General features: G+C 34.4%; 1 protein-coding gene across 5 annotated transcripts in view; it reads left to right on the top strand.

The window, feature by feature from the left end:
• LRBA (LPS responsive beige-like anchor protein) overlaps positions 1-13379 on the top strand; it is a 756962-nt gene that overhangs the window by 212411 nt on the left and 531172 nt on the right. For all 5 annotated transcript variants that reach the window (XM_027513423.1, XM_027513426.1, XM_027513425.1 and 2 more), the window contains exons 32-34: positions 1387-1465; positions 3469-3602; positions 11378-11439. In XM_027513423.1, the coding sequence (XP_027369224.1) occupies positions 1387-1465; positions 3469-3602; positions 11378-11439 (275 nt within the window). The remainder of the gene's footprint in view (positions 1-1386; positions 1466-3468; positions 3603-11377; positions 11440-13379) is intronic.

Raw genomic sequence — 13379 nt, 5'->3', positions numbered from 1 at the left:
CAGTTTGTACTCTAAGAGGGTGAGTTGGCCATTGAACAATACAGATAAACAAAAATAAGGATATCTGGGAGTGTTCATTGGAGAGCACAATTAGATCACATGATCGAAATTAACTTTATATAGTAGTTTGAACAAAGATAGGGACATAAAATTATAGGAAATGGAGGGGAAATTTATACCATATGGGAAGAATGACCTACTAAAATCTGGGAGATGGTTTGATTAAGGGAATGATTTTTGCAACTATAAGTTGAGAACCTTCTATTGTGTTACTTTAGGTGTTTGAGAGAGATGAATGAAAAAGATGAGATCTCTGCTTTCAAAAAGATTAGTATACGAGGGAAAAGGACATTTAAAAAATCAGTTGAAATATAGTATGACAAATACAACATCAGGTTATGTCCTAATTACAGGGAGGACACCCAAGAGCGAGTCTATGCTCTGTTGCCATCACTTAAGAAAGATTTCTCAGTTGATCATTGCATAATGTTTGCTGAACTAGACTCAGAAGCGTTTAAAGTATAGAGCAGAAGTTATTTAGTGACTGCATACAGTTGTCATGGTACTGAGGCATACCTATTTAAGCTAAATTTGGAATTAGTAGTTTCTCCTTTATGCTTCAGTTTTAAGAAGTTTCTACTTGGGTATGTCCGTTGCTATTTGATGTTGAACTGAATGAATCATGATCCCAATTGAGTGATTCAGAATTTTCTGTTACTTCTTCAGCTGATGGTTTTAAAGACTCCTTTATGTGAGAATTATATATTAAATGATTCAAGAAAAACCTTGTTAATTGGTAGATTTTAATGTTATCCAAATTATGTTGTTGTTTAGTCTGTAAGTCATGTCTAGTTCTGTTATAACACCATGGATTGTAGCCTGCCAGGATACTCTGTCCATGGGATTTCCCAGGCAAGAATACTGGAGAGTGTTGCTGTTTCCTTCTCCAAGGGATCTTCCCTACCCAGGGATCAAACCCACATCTCCAGCATTGCAGGCAGATTCTTTACCAAGGAGACACGAGGGAAGTCCCATCAAATTATAATAGGCATTAAAAATGTATGGGTATGTGCATGCTCAGTCATGTTGGACTCTTTGCGGCCCCATGGACTGTAGCCCTCCAGACTCGTTTGTCCATGTGATTTTCCAGGCAAGAATACTGGAGTGGGTTGCCATTTCCTACTCCAGGGATCTTCCTGATGCAGGGATTGAACCTGCATCTCTTGTGTCTCCTGCATTGGCAGGCAGGTTCTTTACTAACTGTGCTCTCTGGCAAAATGCACCGGGAAAAATGCAATATAGTATTTTTTTTTTGGTGATTTGGTATCAAGATACCTTTTTTGTTGAATTCTTGTTCATCCCATAAATGATTATTTTCTCTTATAGGTGGTAGATCATCTAATGCAAAATTACCTGCAGTTCCAACAGTTGGTTCAGTTCCACAAGACCAAGTTTCAAATATGAGGTATTCAAGCTATTAATTTGGATATTTGTGATTTATTCCTTTTGATAACTCTTAAAATATCTAGCTATAATTTTTTTAAAAAATTACTTTTTAAAAAAAGATGACATTTAGAGGCTTGGGAATATTTTAGAATTTCTTTTCTGAAAGAAGATGAAGTGTAAAAGATTCCTGAGAATTAGCTATTTGGGATCAATAAATGCTGAATGGATAACAAATATTTAATTTCACAGGTAGTTAGTAACTAATGGCTTACATTTCATATGATTGTAGATTGAACATTTGGAATTCATTGTTCTTCTTCCCTAGAAATGCTGAAATAAGTTTATGTTGATATTGAATTATAGGTAGATTTTTACTGTCTGTTATCTTGTCTAGTTAGGAATATGTGTTTCAAATTCTAATTTAGAAGGCTGTGAATGTATTTCACCACTAGAGCCTTTGTGGCTAGAGTCCTTGATATATGCCTTACCACAGTTGGAAAATGCATAGCATTTTACAAATAAAGGTACTTGGGTGCTACAAGTGTAGGATCATAGTTATGATATCATCCAGGGATAAGAGGCTCCATGAGATCAATAGAGAGAAATAGTATTATGTGGAACACCTGGGAAGAGGTGGTTGTTGACCACAGAAGTTTCCAGCAGCTTACCTGCTGATAATTTCAGTAGCATCTCTTGTTGCCAGTATAAATAGGAGTACTCTTTGTAGGAACAGTAAATACGTAGTGACTATGTGTATACATGTTTGGTTCATAGTTAGAAAATGAAATTCCTGAAATGCAGGGAACTTTTTTTTTTTTAACTCATTCAGTTCAGTCGCTCAGTCATGTCTGACTCTTTGCGACCCCATGAACTGCAGCACACCAGGCCTCCCTGTCCATCACCAATTCCCGGAGTTTACCCAAACTCAGGTTCATCGAGTCGGTGATGCCATCCAACCATCTCATCCTCTGTCGTCCCCTTCTCCTCCTGCCCTCAATCTTTCCCAGCATCAGGGTCTTTTCAAATGAGTCAGCTCTCCGCATCAGGTGGCCAAAGTACTGGAGTTTCAGCTTCAACATCAGTCCTTCCAGTGAACACTCAGGACTGATCTCCTTTAGGATGGACTGGTTGGATCTCCTTGCAGTCCAAGGGACTCTCAAGAGTCTTTTCCAACACCATAGTTCAAAAGCATCAATTCTTTGGCGCTCAGCTTTCTTTATAGTCCAACTCTCACATCCATACATGACTACTGGAAAAACCATAGCCTTGACTAGATGGACCTTTGTTGAGAAAGTAATGTCTCTCCTTTTTAATATGCTGTCTAGATTGGTCATTTAACTCATTAAATATGTATATATGTATATAGTTGGATATGGATCCAACCAAGTGCAGATTGAAAATATTGAAAAAAAAATTTCTAGAGAGTTCCAAAAAGCCAAACTTGAATTTGCCTCACGTTGGCAACTATGTATGTATGTGTATGTGTGTGGATATGTATCTATCTGTCTGTCTATATATATGCATAGTCACGGTCAATAGAAAATTAGATAAAAGATTGATAAAATTTGATAAAAATTTGATTAAAAATTTTCCATAAAGTTGCAAAAAGCAAAACTTGAATTTGCCTCGCATTGGCAACTATTTATTTATGTATGAACACATGTGAATATGAATGCATGTATATATGCATGGTCGTGGTCAATAGAAAATCTGATAGAAGGTTGTTAAATTTTGATAAAAAAGTTTTTTTGGTTATCATGGGGCCAAAATCAAGCGCTCTCTACTAGCCAGTGAAGACTTCTAATAAGAGCTGATGTTTGGAATGGTTGTTCTCCAGGTTGTTTGTGTGGACGAGGGGTGGCAATGTGCAATAGGATAAAAATGGATACTCCAGGCAGAGGAATGATGTACATAGCAGTAATGAGTCATTAGATGATTTTCGGTTTTTCACGTAATTTTACATTTTTACGGAAACTCACTTTAAAAATTAATCAACAATAATTAATAACATCTTTCCATTAGCATTACAGAGAGGCTCGAACATGCTTTGGAAAAGGCAGCTCCTCTTCTGCGAGAGATATTTGTAGATTTTGCACCTTTTCTTTCTCGGACACTTTTGGGTAGCCATGGACAGGAACTGCTTATAGAAGGAACAAGTAAGTCGTTTTCCTTTCTTCATGTATGTATTTAAATTTCAGGGTTTAAAACTGAAATGAATAATAAAAGAATCATGAGGTTTTAATGTTTTTGGCCTTTGACAAGGCTTCTCATGGAGTCTGTACCATCTTTTAAAGATTATGGCATGGCTGGTATTCTAATCTGTTGAAGGTTTTTTTTTAATCACTGATTTGAATGAGATTTGTATTCAGCAGGTTTCTTACTGTGTGTTTTGGGGAACAATAAAAGAAAACGTATTGAATGCAAAAAGTAAGAAATGTTTAATACATTAAAATTAACCATGAAAATTGAGAATTAGAGAGACTAATGTTAACAGCAATAAGTGGTGTATTTTTCCTGAGATTTTACCTGAATTTGAGATGTATATAAAAAACAGTGTATTGCCACATGTTATGAAATTGAGGAATGCATTTTTAGTCTTTACTAGTGGAGTTCTGTTTTACGAATAAGGAGAAAAAGCAGTAGTATTTTCTCTATCTTGCTTGTATCATACCTAGATTACTTGATCTTTTCTAGATAGATATCTTGTCAAACTAGATAGTGTGGAGAAGTAAATTGCTGTGCAGATTGGAAACCGTCCATTTTTGGAATGGATGGCGAGGTATTGGGGCTTTTCTTTTCTCTTTTTAAAGCATGAAGCGCTTGTCAGATTAAGTGTTTTCTAATATTCAAGAAGTTAACTCAACCAAGTGAAAGTTGACTTACCGTGAATTTCTCAGACAGTATAAATCAGATCAATAGAGATCAACTTTTCAAACAATTAGATTTATTATTTGAGCTTAACAGACTGACTTCAAAACACCCATCTTCATTCCCATAACTAACATTTTATAAAGAAGAAGCTAGAGGACCTTCATCAATGATAATGTCAAATTAATCTTTTCATTCAAAAGTGTTTGTAGTATGTGTTCACTAAATCTGGCTTGTCTGTATCCAGGTTTGATGTTTTATGGATAAGACATATATTCTTGTAAAGCTGAATCATGGGAAAGCACAATTATCTGTACTCTACTATCTTTAAATATCAACTTACAGCTTTAGTTATCATGACTTTTTGTTGGGCAATCAGTTACTAGGTTATCTATGGAATTTCTTAAAACTTGTGAAAAAAAAAAAAACCCCTCTTTTTATAGTAATAAGGATATAATGATAATGAAAGTTATAGATAGTTTAACAGTTCAAGATATCCTTATCTGAGTGTTAACTATGGGATATCAGCACTTTATTTGGCTCTTAAAACATCTATCTATAAGAAATAGTCATTAGCTAATGTAATAATTTCATCATCATCCGTGCTGTAAATATGTATTGAGTTGGTGATGATTGATATCATTTCTATATAGTCAAGGGGTAGCATTGAATTTATGTGGGAAAAAAGTTCAAATTTTTGAAGCATTGAACCAAATTTGGATAGAAATTTACTCTTTCTGATGAAGGATATAATTATTTAGCCAAGGACTGTTTGACCTAATGAAGTAATAAAATTTGAAAGGAAGTGAATTGATACATTGAAGGAATTCACCCTAATTTATGCTTCATATATCAAACTTTTATTCTATTAAAGTGATATGACACTTTTTAATTATATTTCATTTTATAATGCTAAAATGAATGTATTAATTATAGCCTTTCAATATAGCAATACATTTTTGCTATTTAGTTGATCTTTGAATTTTATAATAGACCGAGCACAGTAGGATCTTCTTAGATACTATGCTATGCTATGCTATGCTAAGTCACTTCAGTCGTGTCCGACTCTGTGTAACCCCATAGACGGGAGCCCACCAGGCTCCCCCGTCCCTGGGATTCTCCAGGCAAGAATACTGGAGTGGGTTGCCATTTCCTCCTCCAATATATGAAAGTGAAAAGTGAAAGTGAAGTCGCTCAGTTGTATCCGACTCGTAGCGACCCCATGGACTGCGGCCTACCAGGCACCTCCATCCGGGGGATTTTCCAGGCAGGAGTACTGGAGTGGGGTGCCATTGCCTTCTCCGTCTAAGATACTCAGAAGTATTAAACTTGACAATTCTAGATCCTTGAACAAAATTTAATTTAGAATCAACTTGTTATTGATAAATTCTGATAATATGATAAAAAGGAAGATGATGTGCTTTTGATCATCTATAAAAAATAACTTGATCATTGCCTACTCACTGGATTGTGTTCATAAAAATAACGAATAGATGTAAGAGTTTTATATAGCAAATAGATTTTAAGTTGTGAGGAATCCTTTGGGTGGTAGTTTTATGCACTGTAAAACAGAAAAGTTTTGAGAGAGAGGTTATTGAAGCATAATTCTGTTGAAAAAGTTTTGAACTAAAAAATTCAGTAGAAGGGATATCTCTGGTGGTCCAGCAGTTAAGACTCCATGCTTCCACTGCAGAGTTTGATCCCGGGTTGGAGAAGTAAGATCCCACATGCTGCGTGGTGCAGCCATTTAAAAAAAAAAAAAAGGCAGGCGCCTTCAGTCCCTGTTGGTCACTAGCTGTGTGACCAGGTACTTGAAACCTTATTACTTAAAAATTTTTTAATTATTTTGATTAATAATTTTTAATAAACATTTAAAATATTTACAAAATATGAGTTGCAATATTTATAAAGTTACTATTGCTGACTACCCAGACCGTCTTTGTTTTGCCATAACTGTTAAATCCACCTCATTTTGTTTTCCTTTAGTCTTTAAAACAACCACAGACATCATGTAATTTCACCTCTAAATAACTAATAATTCATGTAAAAAAGATACTTTCTCACATAATCATAATTGCTTCTCTTATACCTAATAATATTAATAGTAATTCTGTAATGTCCTTTAATACTCAGCCCATGTTCATCTTTATTTAAAAAGATATTTTTATATAATTGATTTTCTTCCAGTTAAGATCCAAAAAAGTCATTTTTTTCATTTGATGTGTCTCTTAAATCCATGCTAATGTCAGATAGTTTCCCAGTATTCCTTGGTTTTCATGTTATTGACTTGTTGAAGAAATAGGGTTGGTGGTTCTGTAGGATGTTAACATATTTTGGGACTCTGTGGCTATTCTTGCTGATGTCATTTAACAGTTTATCTAGTCTATGTGTTTTCTGATGGCTTGAAGTTTAATTAGATGTGATAATTCATGTTATATCATGCCTAGAGTCACATATTTTCTGATTGGCTCAATTTTAGTAGTATTAACCCCCCTTTTCAAGTAGTTATAACCCTTTGTAAGAATTGATGTTTATTACTTTTATTGTTTTTAAAGATGTCTTCCGAAAACAAAAAGATGATTACTTGTAAATAAAGTTTGTTCTGACAGTTACCTTAAATGATTTCATTCGGCACTTTTTATAAATCTAAGATTCATTATGAGCTTTTTGTGATCTTAATTTTCCTGTATGTTAAAACATTTTGCTAATTATCGTTACTCATCAGTTATTTCTAATTATGCTAAGGACTAAAACAATAAAAAACCAAGAATATTAGAACTGATCCCAGCATCAGGGTGAACTAGGAAACCAAATCTTGGATCATTCTCTGTTTGCTTACTATGTTGCCAAAGTATTGCATTGTGTTTTAAGAAGATATAAACTTGTTTTCTCAATTGGATTAAAAGCTGGTATTTGGGGAGGGCAAAAATATCTTAGGTATCCACAGTACATCTGGGAATTCCCCTGTGGCTCAGCTGGTAAAGAGGCCACCTGCATTGTGGGAGACCTGGGTTTGATCCCTGATTGGGAAGATCCCCTGGAGTAGGGAAAGGCTACCCACTCCAGTATTCTGGCCTGGTGAATTCCATGGACTGTTGTCCATGGGGTTGCAAAGAGCTGGACAGGACTGAGTGACTTTCACTTTCACAGTACATCTGTATAGTTTATTTTTAGGATTAAAATTTCATGGGGTCACAATTAAGAAAAAATGGCATGAAATGCTATTTAGGCTCTTCAAAAATTATTGAGAAATATTGGTATAAAAGAAGTCTGTGGATACCAGCTTTGTATCTTATTTTTAGCTTTCACTGAATGTAGTTAGTTAAGTCAGAATTTTCTGTTTTCTGTCCATAATGGTGAGGAGAAAAAAAATTGATAGGAGAAGACATTTTATAAGTACTGGACCATCTGTAGCTGAATTTGAAGAGCTAGGGAACAGTATTCATAATTTTTATCAAACTCAATACTTCATTAGTACACAGTATATTTCTGTGGACAAAAAGGAAATTGATTTTCTCAGCATCATATCATTCAACATGAACAGTTTAATTCTGCAAAATCCATACGATGTTTTGTGACAGAAACCTGGATTATCTCATTTTGCTAAAAAGGCCTGTGACAGTGTTCATGCACTGTTGATTGTGCACTGCAGCTTGCTTGGTGCAATTTCTAAGTGAATGGCTACTGAAGTAGGTTTGTACACAAGGACGATCAGAAGGAAACATTCACGTAGAAGTGAAAAAATTCAATTGATTGATCATTCTATATGGCGTTCATAATCTAAAGATGAAAATATTTTGGAATTCGAGAGGAGAGAAAGTGACCTTGCAAAATTCAGCCTTCCTGCTGCTGCTGCTGCTACTGCTGCTAAGTTGCTTCAGTCGTGTCTGACCCTCAGTGACCCCGTGGACTGCAGCCCACCAGGCTCCTCTGTCCATGGGATTTTCCAGGCAAGAGTACTGGAGTGGGTTGTCAACCTTTCCTGCTGCTGCTGCTGCTAAGTCACTTCAGTCGTGTCCGACCCTCAGTGACCCCATGGACTGCAGCCCACCAGGCTCCTCCGTCCATGGGATTTTCCAGGCAAAAGAGTACCAGAGTGTCAACCTTCCTAGACTATTGCATTTGACAGTGTTAGTTCAAAAAGGAGGGCCAGAGGAAACAAAAGATAAAACATATTACTTAAATGCAGGGGAAAAAAGGACCAGAATTAATAATAAAGTTGCATCTATTAGAAGTTTATTTGAAATTTAGAATTAATATTTATAAGATGAATATCATGTTTACAGATTCATGGGGAACAGTTAATTGTATCCAAATTATAGGCAAGTACTTTCAAAACCTGGAAAACGGGGAAAACCTGATTTTTTGCCGAAATTATTATTAAAACTTCTAGTAATGTTTATGCCATTCCTTTATATTTGTGTAGATTAAAGTGACTTAAGATAAATAAAGGAAAAAACTGGGTTCTTACATTCCAGATGGCAAATGGTCATACCTGTTTTTCATGGTATACATGAGAGTTTAGATATCTCAGTGGGTTCAGATACTGATAGCTTAATATCTGATAATTCATTTAATGTTTCTGAGTTAGTAAGGAAAACAGTGGTAATAGAGGTGGAGAAACTGCAGTGGTCTTTGGTCATGAAACACCCAAAGAGTATAAAACTCTTGGCTTTGGTATTCTTAATTTGTCTTCTTTTGAAGAGACTACAATTCCTTATCAGTGAAAAGTCAAAAACAAAACCAGGCACACTGAACCCTAGGGTCAGATTATGAGTCTGGTCAGATCTCTGAACCTACAGTACCTTGTTCACCTTCTGCTAATTGGGGCAGTAGTAGAATTTGTCTGTATAAAGTGAAAATTGATAACTTCTGCAGCAACTTACAACTTCACCTAAGGGCTGTTTGAAGGCCTTCCTTTGGATAATTCTTGGAGTCTGAATGTAAATCTGAAGACAGATTTGCTGCTTTATAAGTCATTTCTTGCCTTTTCATCCATGCAGCCAGTGTCACAGAAAGGTAAAAATTCAGATCAAAAAGAGATATGATTAAGTTTTGCAATCTGAAACCAAGTCCCTTATTGAGATGATTTCCTATTTATTTACTCCCATGGTTTTATATTTGTGTTTGCAGTATTGATCCCCTTTGGGCATTTAAGTTATTGAAGGTCAAATGTAAATGCTCTTTTGTCTTCTGAAGCCATTTCTCATTTAAAATTTAACACACCATCCACTCTGGCCCCCTGCCTGTCCTTTAGAATCCAGAAAACCTCACTCCAAAAAACACATGAATTGTTCTAATCAAATTATGAAATATTGTTTGACAGCTTAACTATCTTTGAATATTCAACTCCACTGATATGTGGTTGTATTACACTGCTTCTGGTTTTCTAATCTTATTGAGCAATAAAACTGAAATAAATAATTTTTTGAAAGTATATATCCTACCATACGCTGTAGAGAGACAAAACAACCTGTAAATCGTTCTAACTTTGGATGACCCAAGTTCCTTTTAATCATTATGGTTCACTGTTTTAGTGGCTATCAAAGGCTGAGCTAGATCAGGGCCCAAATGCTTTGCAATGAAAGGAAAGTTGGTAGGAAATCTGGTTCCTCTAGGACAGAGCAATAAGGAATAATGACCTAATTGTAGAAAGACCTAAATTTACTTGCTGAAAGTAGTGGCTTTTGAAGTTGAAATATATGAAACTTCCTTTCATGTTTTCTGAAAAGTGACAGGTTTTCAGACCAATAAAGACTACACCAGTAATAAGAGTATTGCTGTGCCTTTCGTTTTGGCCTTGGCATTAGCCTGAGGGCATATGCTCATCTCAGCTCTATAGAAACTACAGTTTAGTCTAGTTAAATGTCTTGCTTGTTTAATGCAACATGTAGATATTCTGTAGCTAACTATTACCATCATCTCTGTGTTACACATTTACACATTTTTTCAGATGTGGAGAAAAATGTGTCTGCCTTTTCTAAAAAGTGAAGGGAGTGAACAACCTGTTGAACTTGAATGCTGCTTGTAAGGCTACAGAGTGCCAGCATGTGCCATCAGCAGACATGAGGCATTATGACTAAAAGTAGGAAGGAGAAGGAACCACAGAGCGAAAAGATTAAACAAGGGGAGTAGGATGGAATAGGATGCCCATAAGAACTTGGTTAGATAGAAATAAGGTAATTGTGTGGTGTGCGTAAGGGCCATGGGAATTATTTCAGTTGTTATACTTAAATTAATTTGAACTTAAACTTAGGTTTGCTTAGAAAAATATAGAATAAAAATTATAATTTTTCTAGTTATTACTAGCATGATACAGTCATTTAGTGCTTTTATTTGTTGACATTGCTTTTATAAGATATTGGTTGTAAAATGTTTTTTGGACTAATCTTATTATTAATCAGAACTAAAGAATTGTTTAGATATATATTAAGTATATAAAGGTCCTTCCTGAGATAGTTTTGGTGAACTTGAAACATAAATGAGAAAATGTACGTGAATTTATTTATTAAAAAAAAATCAAGAGTGTATAACAGACAATGGCCTGCATTTCTGTTAAGGTTTAGAGTGAGGTCACAGGTCAAGGTACTAATAAGAGTGTTTGGGATGTCTGCTGCCATGAAACAAAATGGAAACTTGATTGATAGCTGGAGGGTTGAAGGGAGAGAGTGTGGTGGAGAAAGCAAAGGTCAGGGAGCCATTTCCCTTCTCTGCATGTATAACAATCAGCTCTCTCCAAAACAAAATTTAGATGATATTAGTCAATACGGCATATGTTGTGCACATTTCCATGAGTATTGTGCAGTGTCATTGTATATGAAGTGGTAATAAATGTTTTAGTTATTTGAAAGCCGAAATGAAATTGGCTACAAAAGATTGTGGTGTTTTTGATGCCAAATTTAAAGTAATCACAGAATGTTTTGTTTACTCATTAAATATGTATAGGTTTGGTTCTTAGCAATATGTTAAATTTTATTTTAAAAACCAATTTGGGCAAAGTTGTGTAAGAAATAATCCCTCGTTTGTTTTTTATAAAATTAAAAACAAATTCTCTTTAATATAGGTCTGGTTTGCATGAAGTCTAGTAGTTCAGTTGTGGAGTTGGTTATGCTACTGTGTTCTCAGGTGAGTGACAAGAATAAATGCTGAATTAAGTAAATTCTCAAACGAATTCATTTTGCAAAAAAAGTTAAAATTGTTGATTAGAAGTTTTTTCTATAATTGAGTTTTGAGTTTGCAGTTTTAAAATAATTTCTTTGTATTGCAAAAGGATTACTTCTTGTGTTTGTTACTAAGAGATAATTTTGAAGTATGTGCTGAGAGGAATTGTATAGGTAAGTGAGAAACAGAGGTTTTTCAAGCCACATTTAAAAATGCTCAGATCAAATGATTTTTAGATGTCAAAATTTCTTTGCTTTGTGTATTAAGGTTATAGAAACAGATTTATTTCTATACCTTGTAGAGTGCCACTCTGACTCCCCTGGGAATAATGGGTTTACTTCCCTTTTGTGCAGAGGTTATAAAATGAGTGATAAATAATTTTGAATTCTTGTCATTGCTAATTATTTTTGACATACACAGTAGATTTGGGAAAACATCAACAAAAATATGGCAGCCATCATAATAAGACGTAGAGAGTAAATTCCTAAAAGCAAGGTTGCTTTCATTGTTCAGAAACCTTACACCTCATGTGGTAAACTCTAATGATTAAAAAAAAAAAAACTTACATAAAAATCATGTATCCTGTGATTTTTTCCCCCCTCTGTTTAGCAGTTAAATAGATGAATGCTTTTTATTGAGAGTTTTCTTTGTAGTCTTTTAAAAATGATATCTTGCAGGTAGTAAATTCCCCTACTTAAAACTTTAAAATAGCCTTTATTAATAGGAAGAGTATTGGTCTAGAGGTCAAGGGTTCTGACCCATTTCAAAACCTTTGACCTTCATTTACAACTCCTCTGGTTTACTTGCCTGACGAATAAGGATAATGCAAAATTAATGTTTCTTTGCATCGATTTATTCATTTTAGTGCCTATATTGCCAAATTTATTTAGACTGTGCTGATGGACATTTCATGAATACAAATTAAAGAATCATAGAAGGTGTGAAAAATCAATACTATGCATTGTCAATAAAATGCAATAAGAACAATTACTTCTAGAGATTGCATCTAATAGATTTTTATAATGAACTTGTAAAGAGTAGTTATGTTTGTAGTGGGCTTATTATTCTTAGATTTAGTGAGAATCATGTTTTTAATTTAATTATCTCCTTTAAAAAACTCCATTTCTTTAAAAGCTGACTGGATAAAACTTCCATTGAGTAATCTGATTTGAAATAATTGGTTGTTTATTTCTTAAATGGAAATTACCATATGCCATTCTTACATTGACATGAAATTATACTTACTTTAAGAAGCATTTGCTTCCAGTTTTATATGTATCTTCCCAGGAGTATGAATTTGTTGTTTGTAGTGTGATATTGTTTCATAGGTAGAGTTTGATAATGAAGTTTTACTTTCTAGTTTAGAAAATGTGAATATATTCTTCATACATGAAATTATTTCAAATATATATTACACAGTTGAATGTTAGAAGCTGGAAAGGTAAAGGACATGTTCTAATATACCTATTTGTCATCTATGTCATGGTGCTGTTTAATACTATTCTGATCAAATGGGATATGCAGATCACTTAGAGTAAGTTGCAAAAGTCAGTCGCAAAGTTTTGTTTGAATAAAACACATTATTGGTTTATTTGGAGTTCTTAACATTTTTTTACAACTTCTTCAAAAGTTCCATTGCATCTCTATAAGATGGAGCATAGTGTGAAAAATGATGTGAAAAATGAAGCCAGAATTAGCTCCAGATGTATACAGATTGTTCTGGGGTGATAATTACATTTTTCACTTTGAATTTTCCTAATTCAAAGAGGTCAGATTGGCAATCGCAAAAGTGATTTATTTTGTTAAGAAGTGAACTGTCTTTTTCTACATGAAAGCTTTAGAGATATGAAATTGAATTTGAAGTCGACATTTTGCAGATATTGGGTGGGGATGGCTTGAGTTTG

This window comes from Bos indicus x Bos taurus, chromosome 17 (genome assembly GCF_003369695.1).
Source record: "Bos indicus x Bos taurus breed Angus x Brahman F1 hybrid chromosome 17, Bos_hybrid_MaternalHap_v2.0, whole genome shotgun sequence".
Lineage (NCBI taxonomy): Eukaryota > Metazoa > Chordata > Mammalia > Artiodactyla > Bovidae > Bos > Bos indicus x Bos taurus.
The sequence above is the reverse complement of the archived record's forward strand: the minus strand, read 5'-3'. Positions and strand labels throughout refer to the sequence as shown.